The sequence below is a fragment of the Leptinotarsa decemlineata genome, unplaced genomic scaffold, assembly GCF_025532065.1.
Source record: "Leptinotarsa decemlineata unplaced genomic scaffold, Ldec_3_MD MMD2_tig00003736_RagTag_RagTag, whole genome shotgun sequence".
NCBI lineage: Eukaryota > Metazoa > Arthropoda > Insecta > Coleoptera > Chrysomelidae > Leptinotarsa > Leptinotarsa decemlineata.
In genome coordinates this window covers 6,733,306-6,756,353 of record NW_027412593.1, presented here as the reverse complement: position 1 = coordinate 6,756,353, position 23,048 = coordinate 6,733,306, and the positions used below count along the sequence as shown (strand labels likewise).

Below are 23,048 nucleotides of genomic sequence, written 5' to 3'. Positions count from 1 at the left end.
GACATGATAACGGTATAGTTTTCGGCTAAAAAATCACGAACATACAAAGACGAGTGAGCAGGTGCATTATCGTTATGCAAATGCCATGAGTAATTTTTTTCACAATGCCGGATATTTTCTTCGTATTGCTTCTCGCAAGCGGCGCATAACTTCAAGATAATAATTCTTATTGCCGTACGACTATATGGTAAGAACTCTTGATGCAATAATCCACGATAATCGTAGCACAAAATTGACATTTGATCAAACTTGGCGTGCTTTTTTGGTGATGGCTCTCCTGGGCTCTTTCATTGGGATGATTGGAATTTGGTTTTGATGTCAGAATCATATACCCATGATTCGTCATCACTTATGATGCTTTTAAGAAACCTCTGGTTCGCCATTGACGTTATTCAACAATTCTTGAGCGATGGTCATGCGACCGTTTTTTGGTCGGAATTCTGTAATTTTGAAACGAACTTCCCTACCACACGGTTCATGCCCAAAATTCGTGAAAAATTCGCATGGCATGAGCCAACCGATATGCCGACATCCTCAGCAACTTCTCTCATAGTGATTTGACGATTCTTCACAACCATTTTTTTCATTTTCTCAACATTTTCATCATTTGTTATTGTGTTGACAAACTGAACATAATAAATTTAAACTGTGAACATATGTTCGAAACGGTTGTACCAACATAAAAAATAGAAATTTGAACATTAACTACATTTTGTTAATAGTCCACGTAGAAGTCGCAATTTTGGGACATTGCACTTGATATAGTATAACGAAAATAACTTTTGTATGGTTTCTACTTTTTATTTGCGGAATGTATCAGTTTTTTTGAAAATGGTTCAACAAAACCGAAACCGGTCTCAACAAATAAAAAAACTTTGTAAAAACTTGTAGCGTTTATAAAAACCTACTGTACTCATTTAATTTTTATTTCACCGAAGGTAATCCTAATTGATTTTAAAGGAAGTTTCCTGAGGAGTAGGCAATCCAATTTACACCTTTTGCCTCGCTAAGATTTTCACTTCTCAATACACATATGATAATTCGTTTCTGGTACAGATTGATAAGTTTTTCTTTCCAATAGGACCGATTTATTCGGATACCTTCGAGGTATATTTTCTATTTTTGTTAAACCGAAAGTCAGGAATGAGGTGTTGCCAAAATTATTTGGGTGAATTCCTCAGAATAGACTTGCGCGGTAGGTGATCCTTGATCAAGAGAACGGCAAGGAGATGTGCCAATTTTGGAAAAAGATTGATGAACGAGAATTTCGAGAAAGGATTGGTTTAGTGGTGAGCCGTGTGGTTCAATTTCAAGAATTTGAACGATATTGTTTCGAATATAGTTTCATGTATAGATTTTGAGAGTTCCATAAAAGGTTGCACTTCCTTGAGGATTCTACTGGGTCACAACCACTTTTCCAGAACGAGCGACGCTATTTCCTTGAAAACGTTATTCGTGATTTTTTTTGGTTAACGGAACCCTTCGTTTAAGAAGGTATGGAAATTCATTTCGATCCTTTCAATTGCATATCAGATTCACCTTTCAGTGAATCGAACTTTTGAATGACTTTCCATTATGGAAATTGTTTTTTCAGGGTTTTAGTATTGGAGACTTTTTACAATAGTTTTTCTGCAGAAGAGCTTCTACAGAACTTGTCTGGAATCATTAAGAAGGGAAGAACAAAGACTCCATCTCTGATTGCCTTTTTGGAATAGATTTTCACCCACCGAATGGTGGGTTCGATAAATGTTATTGTCCACGTCCACAAGATAGTCTAAGTCCATTTTAAAAATTAGAAAAGTACGTGCTCCAAATCTGTCCCGTTCCTGGTCGAAGAAAATTGCAGCTACAGCTCGACGAGAAACTAACAGGCAAATATTACTTACACTTGACTAATTTTTCCGAAAATAACTACTTTTTGCATTAGAAATACTGTTTTATTAACATGATAGAATTATTGAATTTTGAGTTGATCCATTCATAATGTAAACCTGAACTGAGTATATCTAATGAGGTAATTTTGAACAACATTCCTAATAATTATTTTTTTCTATGACATGAATCTTATAAGTAATACTTTTCCTGATGTTTTTACCTGGACTATCCTTATGTAAATGAAAGCCTACTTTTACCTACGATCAGTATTGAGTTATTACAATTTGTTTTACACACGATCAAATGGCAAATTCGGAGCACATTCAGATTTTGATTTCTACCCTTATTCAATTCACCAGCCATTATTTTTTGAATGTCAAGTATCTTCGGAATATCAGATTTTTATAGTTTCATTTCATTGCCGTGACTTAAAGAACTAAATTTGATTAGATTTGGTTTCACAGTCGAGCAGATCATGTATCATTCATTTAAGTGACTGTGTGGCGCTCAACAATTGCTGAAATTTCACGATACATAAAAGTTTTTTTTGAACGAAATCCATAGTGCACACCTACCGACAAAGAGCTGCCGTACGCATTGTGCCTATCTTCCGAGCAAAGCTATTATAATTTTTGTATTATATGAAAGATTATATGAAAAACTAGTACTATGTTGCTGTATCGCTGCTGTTCCAATGTTTTGACAGACTCAGAATCAACGAACTTAGGCGTGCGCAACGTTATAGAACAGTGCTTTCAAAAAATTGTTCTACATCGCCATCTAGTGGCGAGTTACAGAAAAACTGATAGCCTTAAAACTTCATGTTTATGAGAAATTACTTATACATGTCAAGTTTCATCACGATCGGTTGAGCGATGTAGAAGTTTATCACTTACCAACCAACCAACCAACCAACAAACATCCATTTTTATATATTAGATAGGGTCACAAACTAGACAAAAATCATTTTCTCTATCCCATATTCAATATACTGTTATCCTTGAATCAAACAATGAAGTTAATTTGTGCCAGGTATATGAAATAATTAGAATACGTATAATCAATGCTACAGTTGTGAATTAAACTGGCATAAGTTGCTAGAAGTATTTTCTCGCCATTAGTTACGCGGGAGGATTTTGCGCACAGCATAGAGAACGCATTTTTTACGCAAATTTCAGGTAATAAACACGATTTTATTATTATTTATTATTAGAACAAAAGTAATATAAATCAAATAAATTCAAACGACTTAGCTACTCTTTCTGTTGTCCATTTCCAACACAAATACTACAGGTATAGGTGGTGTGTTCTGGGCAAATAGTCCGTTAGCAAGCATCACAAGATTTCTTGGTACGTCTATTCTTACATCGAGGGCATATTTGACAAAATCTTTCTTCATTTGTCTGCCTTGCTCGTTGCTGCAAAAGTGTTAATCCAGTTACTTTGTGTATACAGGCACGTAGGGGTATATTAGCACGATTTACGACATGAGGCCTTATAAGTTGCAAAGCTCTTTTAGAAAAATGCGTATTTGAAAAATAACGGCACTGTTCTCATTGTTCCATTGTTAGCTTCGTATATAATATAGGAATATACCGCTCCTATTTTGAGCATATATAAATTAGTCAAAGGCCATCTGCGATTCACACGCGAGATTGAATGTAAACTTTTCATCTCATCAACCACATCGACAGCACCTTTTGTCAAATCATGAAAGGGATCATTTCTGGTTTAAATTTTTCCTTGTATTTGGATCAATAGCATCATCATCATGCACTGTCGACAGCAACGAAACAGTTTTGCCTTTTTTTGGAATATAAGAAACAAGTACGCACTTCTCTGAAAAGGCAAACGTGCTACTACATGCACGGAAGAAAAAATTTCTTCAATTGTAAACATTTTTGTTACAAATTATATCACATATAGGGACGACTCCAATTTGTAATATTATGTACTACAATATTGGGTACATACTTTTTCACTAAATTATTCTACCATTCCATATATTTTGTTTTGAAAATTTTCATAACCTTGTGTTACTAGTTACTCTCAATAGTAACAGTTTTTCATTAAAAATTGTAGCGATTTTTCAAATAATACTGTAGTAGATTTTGCTTCATTTTTTCACGGAATTACATAAAAATTTGTCAAAATATTCAAAGCATTATTGTGTTGAAAACTCCTAAAAATATAACCCCTTCAATTCAAATAAGATTCCTCTTGGCTGGGATTAAATCAAATAGGTGAATGAATGTCATTACGATGTCATCGATGACATAAGCAGATCAAGCTTATTCCGTGACATTAAAAAATCGTAATTCATGAATGAAGTGTGTGTATTTTCTATAATGTTATCTAATTTGGTACTGAAGAGCCTTAGGGCAAGTGTCTCAAGGCGAAACATCGGTGTATACCAGTGAGAATGGCTGTATTCTATGTAAGTGCAATTTGTTACCATCCATTTAAAGTAGAACTCATGTGAATGATATCTGATTTTTATTCCACAACGAATGTTTGAAATACAAACTGAGTAGAGAAAAGTATCTTCTGTATAATTCAGTGTTCATATAGAAGTATTTGTTTCGAAAGAATTTTTTCTTTCGTATAATTCAATGTTTATATGAAAGTTGCTGTTTCAGGAGGACTTTCTTTCAGTTTGTGTCTGAAAGTTACTTCTTTGCATGATCTACACATCCATGTATAGAGTTACTGCCTTCCTTTCTTTGGGAGACTTCCTCATCCTTCTTTTTTTGTGTCAAGATGGAGTAGTAGAAAGCCAAAAACTTTCTTTTCTATAACTTATTTTTAAAAATTGTACCAATCAACACCAAACCATCAGTCAAAAATTCATACAGTACATAATAATAATTTACTGGAATTGTGCTAATGTAGTAATTACTATGCAATCATCACTGAATGAAAACCTATCTATCACTTTTTGAAACAGGATGTTTCAATTATCACTAAACATTGTTTGAGAAAGTACAACATATTTTTGGAGGAAAATAATACAGGAAGTATCAATTCAACTTAATTTCACAGTATACTAAAATATGTTTCTGATAACTGAGGAGCATCCACGCAAACGTAAACAAATCCATTTTCACCACAAAATGAGATAAATATTGCACCATGTAGACCTCGATCATCTCTATTAAATTCCATGCCCAAATTCAACCAAAAGTACATAAATCCTTGTATAACGGTGAGGTGAAATCAAGAATGTCAACCAAAGAGCAACAAATCCCTAAACCATTAATTTGCGTCAATTTCAGCAGAATTTCTCTCAAAAAGCAACAAATCCTTGCAAAAAATACGAAGGCGCTGTTATGAACCATGCGAAAGTGAACAAATCCAAAAGTATTTTAGAACTGCCTAATAATTTACATAGTGTGTCACCTTGTGTTTAACAGTGTATATAGCAAAAAAGCAGGTTATCTGAACATATTTTAATGGTGCAAACTGTTTCTCTGTCAAAAAGTGCTGTACGTGAAGCATTCTATTTGAGACAAATTGGATACTACACATTCTGTATTGTCGAAAATAATGGGAGGAATCCCGTTTTCCCTATTTCTTTATACAGTACCACGCACTGTATAAAGAAATAGGGAAAATAAGGGTATTGGGTGTTAATTGGATGTTTTGTGACATGAAAGGGCTGAAAGAGTTTTATGAAAAAACTTCCAGGCATTAGTGCAATGAAAAAAATTCACCTGAGTTTAATGACTGAAAAGAACAACAGTGTTGTTAAGTGTCGTGGTCTAGTTAAGTACAGATGTGAATCCTCTCATGAAATATTCCAAAATCTCGGCAAGCGAGGACGTTCTTCAAAAACTTATGAATTGGAACGGCTACCTTCAGTACGCAACATACCACCTGAAAAAGTCGCTAATGTTGAAAGTCTTCTGAAGGCGGAATTTAATGATGACTGGCGGGCAGATCCTAAACTAGCTTGGTGTAAAAGTATGATTGATGACAATATAACTGGAAATGCTACACAGATGATAGAAGAAGATAACGTTGAAGATGTAGAACAGAATGTAGAGGTTGTGACTGTTTATGTGAAGAAGATCCTGCGCTTCACTTTTAATGTTCCCAAGTAGGAATACAAGTTTTTGTTTATTTGTAATGTTTCTCTTGAGTGATTTAATAAATATGAAAATCCATATTTTTCGAAAATTGTAGCTACAGCAAAAAATGTCGTTTTATGCAGAATTATTTCAAATGGATTTGTTTACTTTTGCGTAATTGCACCTCAACTACTTTTTGTTCAATTCTCTTTTATAAAATATAACAGGAATTGAATTCAAATAGTTGAATGTAACATCAACATATCTTGATGAAGTGATTTGTCACAAAAGTTTAGGAATGACAGGCATAGTTAGGAAGTTCAAAAAAGGTAAAGGATTTTGAAATTCAAAATACAAATCATTGACCTATTTTTTATTTTGAATGAAAACTTTGAAAGATGACAAACGACGTAAAACCAAATAAAAGTAATTACATTGAGAATGTCTATCTAGTATAAGTGAGTAGTAAAATTTTTTAGGATCAAACTATCCATATTTCTCATTTTAAGATTTTCCTATTGATTCAGTTAAGTGGAAGGTAAAAACTTCAAGAATAATTATTTCTGGTATTGCCAGTCCTTAACAAAATGGAAATTTTACCAAAATAAAACATGTATATTCTAGTAATAAATTATTTGAATCCTTGAATAAATATAATTAGACCAAAGTTCACCCCTGGGCTTTCCTTTATTATTAACATAAGGTGTATAATGAACTTCTGGGTTTTCGTATGGAAAAATATCATGAATTTCTTGTGCCAATGTTTTAAATCTCTCACAGGATATTCTGAAAATAAAAATAAATAAATCCGTGAAGAAAGTGATATAAAATGTTATGATTATATACTAATGAAGTTAGCAAGAAAACTTTGAAAATAAAAAATTTCGAAACATTATGTAATTTGTTCATATTTTTGTTACCAATTAGTTGTAGTAGAAAACAATTTCCTTTGGTAAATTATTTTTTTACGATGAAATTGTGGCTAAGCTTTTATTTTTGTCATCTTTCAATTCATTCTTAATTATTAAGGATGCAATCTCGTTTCTTAAAAATACATGTCCTGGTTTATAAGTAGCCATTATCAATTTACCATACTCAGTGGTATCCAAAAGCCTTTTCCCAGTCTATTTCAAAAGGTACATAAATCTATTCTCCTGAAAAATATGCATGGAATATACCTGCATGAAATTGAAAATTGAGGAAAAACCATTACCAAATTGGGAGTTATCCCTGATGGAGCAATAGAATATATGGTAACGCCACAGTAGCTTTTTCGCTGTAAGGTCTCACGTGTAGAGGTTCCTCGATTACCTCAGGATTGTATTCTTCCAAAGTGGTAGTAGGAGCGTCACTAACCTGAAAAATGAATACTCTCTGTTATTTATGAGAATCTCCCTAGTGTTCCAATCTGCCTATGAGTTCCTGTCACTAAAATTCTTCTACTATTATTTGAATATTTATGCCAATAATGACTAAGTTGGGTCTTCAAAACTCAGATAAATTACATCTATCCATGACGATTTAGAACAACAAAAACAATATATTAAATACATCAAAAAATATTTTTGAGATATTTATTTAGTGTTTCATTTATATAGTAGAAATGCCTTCTTATTCTCAACTGAATTTAACAATACATTGAGGTTGCAAATGACGAATGGGTATCTATGTTCAAATACAAGGTATCAATGTTAAAACGAAACTTACTTACATATTGATGATGTTATTTCCTGAAGGTTGTTCAGAAAGCGGAATTGTATGTTTTGTCATCATTATATCCGGTTCGGAGACATTTATCTTAAAAAAAACACAGTAGATTTATCAATAGTGACTCAAATCACTGTTGATGAAGCAAATCACAAACTTTATTTGAGAAATATATCATGACATGTTTCGCTAACACAGTAGCTTTATCAGCAGTTATTCAAATCACTGTTGATGAGCTACTGTGTTAGCGAAACAGTGATTCAAATCACTGTTGATAAAGCTACTGTGTTAGCGTGATATATTTTTCGAATAAAGTTTTTGGAGATCAAATCGTGAGTTGTAGTTTATGAAATTACTATGGATCTTCATCGAGTAACAGCCGAATCAATCAGAAAAAAACAACATCAATATGTCGACGCAAGATCTGCCAAAAATATCGCCGCTCTCTTTGAGAATCCGAGGCAGTCGATTTCGCGTCACTCATATGAACTCGGCCTCTTACAACTTACCGTACAAAATTTAACTGACCAATGAACTGAAGGTAGGCGATAGACAACAAACGTGTGTTCGCTAAATGGGTCCGGATCGGTTGACAACTGATCCTAATTTTCATAGAAAAATAATGTTCAGCGATGAGGCTCATTTCTCTATGAATGAGTACGTGAACAAACGAAATTGTTGAATTTGTGACGATACCAATCCACATGAGACCCAAGAGCGTCTAATGCACCCCGAATGAATCACTGTTTGGTGTGGCTTTTGGGCTGGCGGCGTTATCGATCCATATCTTTTGACAACGACATTGGTCAGATCATCACTGTCAACGGTGAGTACTATAGGTCGATGATCATCAACTTCTTTTGGATTATCTGGATACCAACGATATGTGGTTTCAACACGACGGCGCTACGTGCCTCGCAACTCAGGCCACATCAGATATTCTGCACGAGTTATTTGGGAGCATTGTCATCTCTTGTGGAGGTGATGTGAACTGGCCACCGAGATCCTACGATTTGACCCAGTTAGAATTTTTCTTGTGGTGCTTTCCTGAGTCGCAGTTGTATACGAATAAGACACAAATCACAGCGTTCCTCAAAGCCAACATTTTCCATGCCATCGGTCAAACTCAGCCTGATTTATGCGCCAGAGTCATGGAAAATTGGACGTTTCGGATGCGCTTCCACTCCATTTGAACAATGTTATATTTCACACCTTATGGCATAAATAAGTCTTTCAAATGAATATAAAATTTCGATATCTCGCACACATTTTGTTTTATTCAAGGAAGCGCCCGATGAAAAACCATATACATATTTGAAGTATATGTTTTTGTATTTTGTAATTTGAACTGTTCCACAGCTAATAAGCAAATTCACTCTATTATTTCAAGACAGCGAAATGACTTACCCAGTTTTAGTTCTATTTTTGCCACTAATGAAATAAAGTATCAATATTATTATTATATTGGTTTTTATAGATTTTAAGTGATGAATGAATGTATCTATTCATCTAATATGTTCATATTTACTTTGTGACTGAAACTATTGAAATCATGAATAGAGTTCCTGAAATTACCACTGGCGTCTTGCAAGTTGCCAATTTGATGCGTAAATGCAAACATCCCGTATTCAGTGTTCGAGAGTCAGGACGCTCGCTGACGTGGTTCCTCTTTTAGCACAAATCCGACGCCGACGGTGCAGACGCTCCAGTAGTTCGCGCTTACTTGGTGCGGTGCAGGTGCGGATCTCATGGCAACCCAGACCAAGCACACTGGCAGCCTCGAATTATGAAATTTCTCAAAGGTCAGTGTCAGAACGAGCTTTCTGGTATGTTCCAGTGTGTTGCTTTTTCTACAACCCTTTTCGCACCTCGTGCGACTCTGGAAGTAGGTCGGAATTTTGCGAAGGTCATTCGAATTAACAGAATGCGGCCTAGCTGCCAAAAATGTTTTGTTGTAACAAACCGACACAGTTCGAACTTTCTATTGACGTAGTTTCTAAGTTTGGATGTTTTTAGAGCTGACTCCCAAACCTATTTCGACAATGAACTGCAACTATTTCAACTAGTAATACGATAAAATTCTTCAATTCAATGAAAAAAAATAGTTTACTGAAGAATCACTTTCTGAAGTACAGTAAGTAGTTCGAGAAACATACAACTTCAAAAAAATATTCTCTTCAAAAGTGCTGCATCTAAGAAGTAGAATACTGAATTATTTGAAATACATTTAAAATTGTTTTTGTCCAAAAATTCATGAATATGCTAGAGTAAGAGTATTGATTCAATTCAATCATCTTGGAATATTGAAGTTGCAGAAAAGTAGGGTACAAGATTTTTGGGAAAGAAAAAGACAGAGAAGTAGAAAGTGATAACATTTATTTCGCAAAAACTGCAAAAATTTCAATTATTTCACCGAGTGTCTTTTCATTTTCTTATTTCTTTAATTATTCACGTACTGCGTACTGTAATAGAATGCTTATCACTCATTTAAGTCATTATTATAGTCCCCAATCTATGTGTGATTTATGACTTGTTCATTTTGTGAAAATTCAAAATCACTTCAATAAAGTGAATAGAAAATCTTTTGTCTGATTTCCACTAGTTATTTTATTTTTACGACCGGTTTTGGGTTCTATCCCATTATCAACTATAAAACTAACATGTGATATCTGAAAACTCGGTTATATCGGGAGTTTTTAGGTAAGATGTAAGAGCAGGTAGTTTAACGAACCAGGGTGCCAACTATAAAATTCAACACTGAAGGTTATAAAGGTTATTAAACTTATAAATTCAAGAGTGGAGACCTACATAAATCAAGTTACCCGTTAAGGGGTAACCCGTAATATAGAGGAATATAATAAGACATTTCATATACAAAACTCAGGTATCCCTATGGGCTCACTATTAAGTCCCATTTTGGCAGACATTTTCATAGTTACACTAAAAATTCCCGTATCCTTAATAATCCCCTCTTCAGAAACATATTGTATTTTGATTCAGATACGTTGATGACGTAATGGTTGGTTCTGATTGTTTGAACAGATAAATTAATCAATTTTATACTTTCTTAATAGTCTGTATGAGAAAATAATTAAATTCACAGTAGAAATCGAACAAAATAAAGAGCTAAACTACTTAGATTTCGATATTTCAAAGATAGATAGAACGTACAACATCCTTCCGGCAGTACGTGGCGTCCTCAATATCCTACCACCTTCAACTAGGTTTACGAAGCTCATTCGTCCTCCTGGCAGGCCGGCAAGTACTACCATTCGATTTCTCATGAAATTTTAAGCTAGGCAGAAACAAAGTCAGAAAATGTTAATTTTTATTCGTTTTTTTTTAAATTTGTCCTTTTCTTAGTATTCCTGGGTATCTAAACTCAATTTTGAGCGTAAAAATCATGTTTTCGGGTAATTTTGAGCTTCGCCTTCATTTAAAAGCTGATGGGGTAGAAAAACCATGGAAAATAGTGGGGGTAGGCTTTTGAATGGTACCTCTACGATCAGTACAAGCTAAGATGTCTGCAAGTGAACGCTACGTCTTTGTGTACGCCTCAGCCACTGCAAATTATCAAGATGTTGATCTTCTAGGGTATCTTGGAGGGACCGTAAAGTTTATTCCTTCATTACTACATGTAACACTACCCTTCGGGGCACACCATATGCCAAAAAAAAAGTATGACAATGATGGGAAAGTTTTTTATAAGACTGTGGAAAGACCTAAAATAGTTGAAGATTATTTTCATCGATACTCACAACCATATTCGGCAAAGTGAACTTGTACAAGAAGAGGTTTGGCGAACCCAGAACTGGGTCCATAGAATGTTTGAGTCAATTTTTATAATAGTTCAAACCAACGCTTTTTTGACTTTCAACTATTTTAAAAGTCGAGACCGCCCAGTGGACCATTAGCACTTCACTGAAGCGTTGGCCAACCAATTAATTAAATGGGCCAACATTACACTACCATTAAATATTATTAGCCCGACTCTTAGAGGGGAAGCCAATGCAGAGAACACTCATGTGCTGTTTGCACTGTCCTGAGACAGTGACAGGCTCCGTGTGCAACGGGACTGTCTTATATGCTCTCGGATTAGAAAAATTCAGACAAAAGTCAGTTTTTATTGCAAAAAATGTGGCCAAACACTGTAATGTGTAGTCCCCAAACAGACAGGGGCTGTTTCGAATTTCACATCAAAAACGGCATTCCCGTGCGGTAGAAATTTACGTAATAATTTTTTTAAATAAAAATATATATTAACTTTTATATGCGAAAGTGTTTTTTTGTATTCCAAATGTGATGGTTGATTGTGGAAAAATTGTTTTTTCGTTTGTAACACTATTATAAAATCAAAATATATTGCTGTTGAAATTGTGAGACTGATTATTTTAAATAAATTGTAAAATTTTTTTTTGTTGTTATTTCTTTATGCATTCCTAAAATCACAATAATAATCAAGTCCTACCTAGTACTCAGCGTACTGCCAGAAAAACAATTAAATTGAAAAGTCGAGTCCTGCTGGCAGGGCATGAAAAATTTCAACACCAATGCACCAAAGTTCTTCCGGCAGGACCTTCCAGCAGGACACGGGCGTGTATGTCCTATCATTTGGAGTCATTAATGGTTTTCAATTCAATATCTACCGGAAAAACACATTCACAGACTGTACAATTCCCTTTGACGTTTGTTTGAAGGTGGTTGACAATGTTTCGTGGAGTATTTCATCAGTTTGTGCTTCCATTGTCTAATATAATATAAATTGATTTGAAGTCGCTGAAAAAAAATAAAAAGATTAACCGAAAATAACAATTTTATTAAACAAAAAACTGAAATTACAAAGGAATAACATACAAGCAACAACCAAAAGAATAAAAAATTGAAATATTAGTAAAAGCTGAAAATTAAAAAAATTAAAAATATTATTAACAAAAAATGACAAATAAAATTTAAAAATCGTCTTCGGTGATAACTGACGATTGTGGATAGTAACAATCGAAACATCGTGACGCAACTTGGTTTGGAAACTTTTAATTTTGATTTTTCATTTTTTGTTAATAATATTTTTTAATTTTTTAATTTTCTGCTTTTGTTAATATTTCAATGTTTAATTTTTTTGGCTGTTGCTTCTATGTTATTTCTTTGTAATTTCAGTTTTTTGTTTAATAAAATTGTTATTTTCGATTAATCTTTTTAATTTTTTTTAGGGATTTCAAATCAATTTATATTATATTAGACAATGGAAGTCCGAACTGTTGAAATTTCCATTGACTTTTTCGCATTTAGGTCAATGGCGCACAGAGCTTCCGCAATCCCTTTCCCCGAAAAGAATTTCCAGGATGAACTGGAAATAATTAAACAAATTGCAGTAAACAATCAGGTACAAGTTTTTCCAATGGATAATATCAGATAAAACATCAAGTAAACTATATCCAAAGAGCAGAGAATACAATACATGTTAATATAGTAGCATCAATTCCTCAAGTAAACTTTCAGAAAATATTCAAAATTATTTCTATAAATACAAAATAACAACAGATTTCGTAAATGATAATAATTTATGCAGAACTCTGTTCAATGCAAAACCCAAACGAGATGCAATGAAAAAATCAGGTATATATAGAATGAAGTGTGGCGAATGCTCTGCAATATATTCAAGCCAAACTGGTAAAAATTTTGACGTAAGACTCCGTGAACACCTTTGTTTGAATAAAAAAACTACAATGTATGAACATCTATAAGAATCAGAATACAAAATCCTACACATCCCTGCCAATATTATAAATGCGAATGTAAGTTTCTTTGTTACAGTTTCACGTGAAAACTACTCAACCGATAATCATGAGATTTTGTCCATATGTTCTTGGAGGTATTAGAAGTAACATTGGATACTTCCTATTGAAGAAAAAATTATTTTTTATGTAAGATAACAAAATTGTTTGTCAAACAAAATGTCAAAATCTAGCTACTTTAACATCATCTAGCATTCCAGTAATGAAGTTCTAACCCTCGGTACCGTAATACCGTCGCACTGTATTATTTACAGTCATGACGTCCCTACTAATATTATAAATGCGAATGTAAGTTTTTTTTGTTACGGTTTCACGCGAAAATAACTCCACCGATCATCATGAAATTTTGTACACATTTTCAATGAAGTTCCAACCCTCAGTACCGTAATACCGTCGCACTATTTCATTCACAGTTACGACAATATCCAATCCAATCCAATTGACTATAGTTTCAGCTGTTTGGAATTTTTCTATATTTATTGTTTTTTTCTTCTGTCACCCGCGAGCGAAGCCGCGGGTAAAAGCTGGTATGCAATAAAGGAAAGACAACGAATTCATTGGAAGCCATGGATATTGACAAATCAATTGAAAATCGGAAATATATCCCCTAAAAAACACATCAATTTATGTAGGTCTCCACTCTTGAATTTGTAATTTTAACTACCTCTATAATCTTCAGTGTTGAAATTTACAGTTCACACCCTTGTTTCTTCAACTACCTCTGCTTTTAGTTTACCTAAAAATTACTTATTTAACGGAATTCTCAAATTTCACATGTTAGTTTCATACTTGATAATGGGGTAAAACCCGAAACCGGTCGTTAAAACAAAATAAGTAGTAGAAATTAGAAAAAAGTGTTTTTATTCATTTCATCCTCTTAACTTTCGAAAGGGGGAAATGATTGCGAAGTTATTGATGTATGAATTTGGGACTAGGAATTCCGTAATACCGTCACTCTATGTAAGATTTCCCGAAATGAATGTACATTCGAAAGAGAAACGAATTCCCGCCCAGACATTCATTTTCGAGTGTGACCATCTCGAAAAATGAGTGGTTCATGTTTGACTTTATCATACATTTTGGCGGTTGACATATACTTTGGAGTGTATTCGTCACAAAAACAAATTCTTTTCATTCAGTTTCGATTCACAATCAAACTTTTGGCCATCGACTCACAAAACTGCATTTTTTGTCATGGTCATCGTCATCTACTAACTCATCTTGAGTTTATATGGGTGATTACTACCGTTTCTTTCTCATACACTTCACAAACTTTGTGACAATTAACTTGGGAGCTATTTCAATTATCTTTTGGTTGCAAAGTTCTCAGTCTATAGTTCATACCAATTCGCAACTTGTTATCCAAATTTAAAACTGTCAAAGTTTTTATATAGAGAATTGAAATATCTTTCGAGCGTTATAAGACCCCCCTTTATATTGGAAAAAATTAAAATTGATTGCAAAAGCTGTCTCTGAGTTGAATTGGGGGATAAATTCAAATCAGTAGCCGATTTTTTGTAATTGGTTGTAGTTTTTGAAATATTCAATGAATTAATTTTTGACAATTCACAGAAATTTATTGACCTTTTTTAAGGTATGCCTTCGTCCTAAAATCCTTGGGACAAAGGCATATCTTGAATGATATTTTCAATACAAATTCGATACTCACCATTGGCATCTCGAAAACTATGAGAGATACGAAAATGGTTAAATTGGGACGAAGTTGGCAAAGTGGCGCATTTACCTGACTAACAATATGCCGTTGAGAAAGTTCTGAAATTCCGAGTATATCCAGAGACATCCGAAAAAACAGAAATTTCAGAAAATGGTTTTTATTTTTTTCTGGATTAATTTGTCGGATTCTTTTAATTTGGTATATTCAAATTCTTTATAGTTTTAATATTTTTTTGGCATATTTTGATATTTTGTTCAAACATTTTTGAACAAAAGATAAAACAGATGCTACCAAAAAGTCAAATGTGATTTATAACATTCCTTGTAATTCCTTGTAATTTGGATTATATTGGAACAACATCTAGAATTCTTAAAGATAGAATAACTTCACATAAAAGTGATATAAAGCTTAATAAGAAATCATGTGCATTAGTGCAACATTCTATAGAAACAGGACATAAACCAAATTACTCTATCACAGTTTTACATATGGAAAAAAATATTTCCAAACGCCTTTTTCTTGAAATGGTTGAAATTAATAAGTCTTCTAATTGTATGAATAAGAGAACTGACATTGATAATCTCAGTAGTATATACAGTAACTTGCTGGAACTATACCAAAACTCATATTGATAATAATGAAAATTGTATCAATCAACTTTCCCTTTAGAGTCAAAGATTATCAAATCATCATGCCCATTGAAAAATGACATTTATGTCAAGGTATGACATTTGTCAAACCAAAAAACTCCATTAATGTTTAACTTTTTTCGTCGATTTATATGTTCAATTAATTGTTTTCCACTCATTTTTACTGTAAGTATGATTTGTAATTTTATTCATTGGCAAAAAAACTCACAACTCAATAAATTATAGGAACTGAAGAAGCTTCCCATTAGAAGCGAAAGCTTGGCAAAGTAAAGCAGAGTTTTTGATTTTTGATTTTTTAACTACTGAGAGACCCCGTTATTCCATTCTACTATATATATATATATATATATATATATATATGCAAATAATGGCATGTTTAATAGGCAGAATTGTCGGTACTGGGCCCAACAAAATCAACATGCAATGAGAGAGGGCAATTTTCAAGAAAGGTTTGGCGTCAATGTCTGGGCTGGTATCGTTGGAAACAGAATAATTGGTCCAATATTGTTTCAAGGTCAGTTAACAGGGGTTAGATACTTGGGTTTTCTTCAAAATGAAATCGAGGATCATCTTAATGATATGCCTTTAGAAGTTTTACGGCAAATTTACTTCCAGCAAGATGGAGCACCACCCCATAATAGCAGAGACGTACTTGATTTTTTAATAGAGCATTTTAATAATAGAGTTATTGCAACCAACGGTCCAGTACGGTGGCCTGCCCGCTCACCGGATCTGACTGTGTTAGATTTCTTCATTTGGGGATATGTAAAAGAAAGGGTCTACTATGCAACAGCCCCAGCCACTCTCGAAATCTTAGAAAAAAGGATTCACCAGTCATTTAGAAGTATATCGCCTCAAATGTTACAAAACGTGTTGAGAGAAACAATTGAACGAGCTGAAATGTGTCTTGAACAAGGAGGGATGCACTTTGAAAATTTACTATAGTGGAATTTTCAAGAACTTAGGATATTGCAAAAAATCTAAGTGCATCGCTGAAATTATTAGTTAAATTTGTTAAATTTGTTGATCCAATCGCAAATAAATTAGTAACGTTAGATTCGTCAAAAAATCCTTTTTTCGGAAATTGCTTGTCAAAAAATGGTCGCCATTTGAAAAATAATAGACATGAAAATGTTATTTTGTAAACTTGTCTCATTCATATTCAACACACTAGTCACTAAAACTCCGCTATTGCAATTTTCTGATATCACCTGAGGTCCATAGATTAGTTTACGTCCGATCATGGCCACCTAGATGCAATTTTAAAAGTGACTCTGAAAAAATCAAGTAGGCTGAAAAACTTCCGGAAATGTCAGTTTCTGATCCAGAATTGTCTCAGAAATCCAAAAATATTACAATATACAGGGTGTTCCATTTAAAAATTCAGAACCGGAGCCATTTCCGCTGAAACCGGAAGTGACCGGAAAGTGAAAAATATGTGAGAACATTCCTCTCCACATACCATTCAACTATACCAAATCTCATTTCAATTCTCCTAATAGTCTAGAAATTATGACTTGTCTAATAGATTCGTTGACACCCGGTATATATATAAAGGGAAAATTTGTGGACAGAACACTCAAAGAAGGGGCCAACCGCGGACACGTGTTTCTGGCTATTGGCCCGATCAGAGCGGTGCAGCCATCTGCAAAGATGGACAACAACTGGTTACCAAAAATGAAAAACTTCACATATGCACGGTGTCACCAACAGGAGCTAACCGCACATTTGTGGTTTCAATTAGAAGACCTAGCATTCCCAGGCATCATCTAACATCACCACGTAGGCAGCTATAACTACCTGCATGACTTCCTGCACCGCGCTGATGAGGCCAATAGCCAGAAACACGTGTCCGCGGTTTGCCCCTTCTTTGAGTGTTCTGTCTACAAATTTTCCCTTTTGATTTATATCATACACACTCAATAACATCTTCATCTCTGTATTTATAACCTGGACCCGGAAGTCACGCAGGTAGCTATAGCTGCATACGTGGTGATGTTAGATGATGCCTGAGAATGCTAGGTCTTCTAATTGAAACCACAAATGTGCGGTTAGCTCCTGTTGGTGACACCGTGCATATGTGAAGTTTTTTATTTTTGGTAACCAGTTGTTGTCCATCTTTGCAATTGGCTGCACCGCGCTAATGAGGCCAATAGCCAGAAACACGTGTCCGCGGTTTGCCCCTTCTTTGAGTGTTCTTTCCACAAATTTTCCCTTTTGATTTATATCATACACACTCAATAACATCTTTATCTCTGTATATATATATATATATATATATATATATATATATATATATATATATATATATATAAATATCTATTTATCTGTATATAACTTCTGAACCACTAAGTGTTTGTGAGGTTGCAGTTGATTTTGAGGATGTCAGGGAGTGAAAAAGAAATTCTTTTTGGTATTGCGTCAAGCTTTCTGGAGTATTTATTTTTTTCTTCAGGATGTACAGAAAAATTGTGAACAAATTAAAAATATAGTGGCAATTCCATAGACCGGATGAGACTACTTACTATCGTGAGTTTGAGAGAAGCAGGTTTATTCAGAACAATCAAATCTTATCGGTTATCTTATGCAGACAGTGTATGAAGATTAGTTTTAGGTTAGTCACGTGAAGCGTGATCTCATTGATGTATGACAGTTGTCAGTCAATAACTGACAATGACATGAAACAAAAAACCATAGAACTCTAACATCCACCCATATGTTAACAAAACTCGAAAAAACATTCATAAACTGGAAGTGACAGAATTTTGATGAATTGAACAGAATTTGAATCTTTCGTAAATACATCTGCTTGTAGCCGTTTTGATTCTATCCATAGGATATTTTAACCAAGTTTTTGCGTAGTATATCTTCTACAGAACTCAACTTGATATGAATATATTTCAGTTTGTTTTCACATTTGACTTGATTTGCAACAAAAATATTTTGATTGTCTTCAAATATTTCTGTTGGGCTAATCAACTGAAAACCAAGATCCAAAAAAATTTTTTGGACCCACAACACGTCTGTTATGGTAGAGCTAAGTGCTGTATACTCAGCCACAAACGGTGAGAAAGCAACAATATTTTGTTTTCGGGATGTCCATTGCACTGAATTTATAACACAACCTAAGGTAGATTTGCGTGTGTTAATATCGCTAGCCCAATCTAAATCACTGTAGGCTTCTAGATTTGATTGTTTTGAAGGAACTAGTTTCTCTCAAACTCACGATATTAAGTAATCGCATCTGGTCTATGAAATCGTAACTGTGTTTTTAATTTTTTCATAATTTTTAGTAGGCCCTGAATAAGGAAATAAACATTTACGAAAACTTGACGCAATACCAAAGAGTTTCTTTCTTACTCCCTGGCATCCTCAAAGTTGACTGCAGCTTCACAAACAGAAATCACTTAGTGGTTACCTGAATCCTTTTTGTGCATAATGTCCTGAATCTAAGTCTAACCGTTTTTGACATATTTTAGTTATTATGTCAAAAAAGATGTTTGCAGACCCTACAATAATTATTAATTTTTTCTATGAGAAAATGTTTTATCGTTATTTTTGATCGTGTTCCTTGTAGAGTAGAACCAAATTCAATAGATTTAATATAAAATTTTGATAATTGTCAAAAAAAAAGAATATAAATGAAATTGCATAAACCGTCTGAACTGACTTTTTTCTAATGGTAACCCCCATTTTTATGATTTAATCGTATTAGGCATTGAAAATAAGGGTAACTTTGTATATGGATACCTATTCCGAAAATTTGTAGTTTTTGAAATATTTGCAATTAAATATTTTTCCATCGACAAAATACCTACTATACGGTTTCTAAATACTGTCAGTTGGCCACGACGGTGCGGCGTTAGGAAACAATCAATAGATAAAATAATGTCACTACTTGTCATTTGCAAATTTTCAATAATAAATCATGACGGAACGATCAAATTTCACAAACAAAAATTATTTAAATTCATTTATTATTCACGGAGAATGAGATAAAGTTGTTCCAAAGACATGTGATACATTTGCGGCCCGATTTCCGGAAAAAAGAAACCATGAGTACAACTTCATCAGCAGATCGGCCCTTCAAGTGCTGGATTATTTTGATAATGACAATTAGGAGAAGCCACATCTTATAAATATATTTTTCTATTCCCTCTAGTTTATACTGATCATTACGCGTTTGACAGCAGATAGGTATTGGCTCATTTAGTATATAAGTGTGTTCTAAATTAATGGCGGCCACTTCCGTATAAAATTTTAAAAAATTATGAGATATGTAACATTCACTCTCAGAAATATGAACTCATGAGAACATTCAATTGTCCAAAAGCCAAAATCAGTGAATTTTCTCTTCAAATTCTCTGTAAAATCAAAATAAAAATCATATTTTCAGTGAATTTATTATTTAAGAGTTTTTAGGTTGGTAGAGAATCTAGTTATATCCGTGTATCAACAACCATTTGTTTTAATTGTTATGAGCTGTCATTCAGGATCTCGTAAAAATTCAAAGTGAGTGATACCGATCAAGAAATTTGTGCTACCCCACCAGGTATTACCGAGCAAGCAAATATTTGGAGGAATAATTTACTGCCAGCAAAATCAAGAGGAAAATATGAATATAATTTTGAAAATTCTATGAATTCTTGTCATTCATTTCGAAGATTTGGCAAAAACTTTGGAACCATCGTCATTATGGACAATTTACTCAATGCTGAGAAGTACCCTGAATATCAAGAAAAATATGGACATCAGCAAATATTCCAAATTACGTGCCTCTCTGAAACGCAATTCTGATGGATACGAACCGAAGATCTCGTCGATGCTCGCCAGTGAACAAATAAATCAATTCATTAAGGATGCTCCAGATGGCGCATATTTGTTTTCGAAGGTAACACAACTCCGTTTTTTCCTTCTATTAATTTTTTATGAAATTTTTGCAACAATTTTTGAAACACAAAGGTCAAAACTGAATTATTCAACCTCACCAGCCGTTAAAGCACCGTATAGAAGTAAACACAAGTAAGTTCACTCTCCGTCATATTTGGGTCAAGATTCCCCACCTCGAATTTTATGCGCGGCTGAACTACAGCGCAACCAACAAAAAGAAATAAGACTGTCTGCTCCCCACATCGACGGCGAAATATCATTGGATAATTATAATAATGTAACTATAAATGTACATAATTATAACAAAAATGAACCCTAACAAAGTAACTTTCAGGAAATACTGTCACCAACTTTTAAATGATTTAATTGTGTTCTGACTGATTGAATGTTCAATTTAATCGCAAAATATGTAGGACATACACGAATAAACAATAGTAAATCACTTGTGTGAATAAATAACTCAAATATTATCATTATACTACAATATTGATTTGAAAGGGTTATATTTTTAGGAGTGATTAATTTTTTGGGAAAGAAAGTTTTTGGCTTTCTACTACTCCATCTGATACGAAAAAATGGATGAGGGAATCTTCCAGAGAAAGGAAGGATTAATCAATTTGAAAATAAGTAACTCTATACATGGATGTGTAGATCATGCAAAGAAGTAACTTTCAGACACAAACTGAAAGAAAGTCCTCCTGAAACAGATACTTTCATATAAACATTGAATTACACGAAAGAAAAAATTCTTTCGAAACAAATACTTCTATATGAACACTGAATTATACAGAAGATACTTTTATCTATTCAGTTTGTATATCGAACATTCGTGGAGGAATAAGAATCAGATATCATTCACATGAGTTCTACTTTGAATGAATGGTAATAAATTGTACTCACATGGAACACTGTCACCCTAACTGATATACGCGTGTTTCGCCTTAATCCTTCCTTTCTTTGGAAGATTCTCTCATCCATTTTTTTGTATCAGATGGAGTAGTAGAAAGCCAAAAACTTTCTTACTACAATATTATTTTAGCAAAATGGTTTTTTGGGAAAACCTGATCTGAATGTAGAAACATCTGAAAGTTCTATTTTGTTCTAGATAGTTCCAAAATCAATAAGAGAAATGCATAGAATAATTCAAACAGCTTCCTCCGTATTATAATTATAAACTTTGGGCGCGATCTGTGAAATAAGTCGAACATATCATGTAAATATTGCGGTGATTATGTGTTTGTATTGCGTAGGCACCCATTTAACTGAGTTATTTGTGGCACAGAACCAAAAATAAATATTTCTCAGTTGCCTGCTAATGTGTGCCGTGTCAGAAATTTGGGTTGTTTTAGAAAAATTGAGAAAATTTGCAAGCAACTTTGAGTAGAATTCAACAATAACATTAAATTGTCACTGAATTTCAATGCTAGTTATGAGAACCTGATCAACAAAAATATTCTGAAATATGATCTATAATTTAATGGAGTTGTTGAAGGGAACAAAATCCGGAGTGGTAGACTGTGGTTGAATGGACGAAGGTTATATTACAAAGTCTCAGCAAGACTGGCTGACTGACAGTCTGTTCAAAAAATGTATTGAATTTTCATTTTTCTCAAAAAATATTCATTTATCCATTAATATTCATTATGTTTCTTTGAAATAGTTTCTCTAAGATTTATCACACTCATGCCAGCGTTTCTTTCCAATTCCCGAAGCAATTCTAATATGCATTTTTTGAAATGTTTTTGAGCTCTCACAGCGATTCGGTTTTCATCTGCTCAATCATCGCAAGATGAAGTTGCAGGAGGCCAAATCTGGTGAATAAGGTAGCTGAGGCATGACTGTGCAAGTGCAATATCGTGATCAAAAGTCATGATTTTTTTCCCACATTACCGGACATTTTCTCCGAATTACTTTTCGCAAGTGGCGTATAAATTCAAGATAATACTTCTTATTGACCGTGCACTACGTCACGGTAATAGAAGGAAACAGCATAACATTGATATTTGATCGAACTAATTTGTCACCAGTTATGACCCTTTCAAGAAAATCTGGATTGCCGTTGATGTCATTCAACAATTCCTGAGCGGTGCTCATGCCCAAATTGCGCATGAGCCAACCGATATGCCGATATCCTCATCAACTTCGAAGATTCTCCGTAACAATTTTCTTCATTTTCTCAACATTTTCATCGGTTGTTGATGTGCTGGGGCGTCCAGGGCGAGCGTCGTCATTCACATCTTCTGGACCTCCTATGAAAAGCTTGTACCACTTATAAACATTTTTTTGATTCAGAGTACAATCACCTTATGTCACTGTCAACATTTAATTGTTTTTGAGCAGTTGATTTGATTTTTCACACAAAATTTGATGCACATTCTTTGATCCATTG

The 23,048-nt window shown here is 33.8% G+C and overlaps 1 protein-coding gene and 1 long non-coding RNA gene across 3 annotated transcripts in view; one reads left to right on the top strand and one right to left on the bottom strand.

Moving 5' to 3' along the window:
- Positions 1–6,303: 6,303 nt before the first annotated feature.
- On the bottom strand, positions 6,304–9,252 carry LOC111514580 (uncharacterized). Its single transcript, XR_002723388.2, has 3 exons — positions 9,060–9,252; positions 7,159–7,301; positions 6,304–7,099 (listed from the first exon to the last, which is right to left on the bottom strand). It is a non-coding gene; the product is annotated as an uncharacterized lncRNA (long non-coding RNA).
- A 49-nt stretch (positions 9,253–9,301) lies between these two features.
- The window catches only part of LOC111507951 (uncharacterized), a 353,913-nt gene continuing 340,166 nt past the window's right edge, over positions 9,302–23,048 (top strand). The window contains exon 1 of one of the 2 annotated variants that reach the window (XM_074178367.1): positions 9,302–9,454. In XM_074178367.1, the coding sequence (XP_074034468.1) occupies positions 9,439–9,454 (16 nt within the window). In that variant the 5' untranslated portion in view covers positions 9,302–9,438. The remainder of the gene's footprint in view (positions 9,455–23,048) is intronic. The other variant, XM_074178365.1, reaches the window with a different exon arrangement.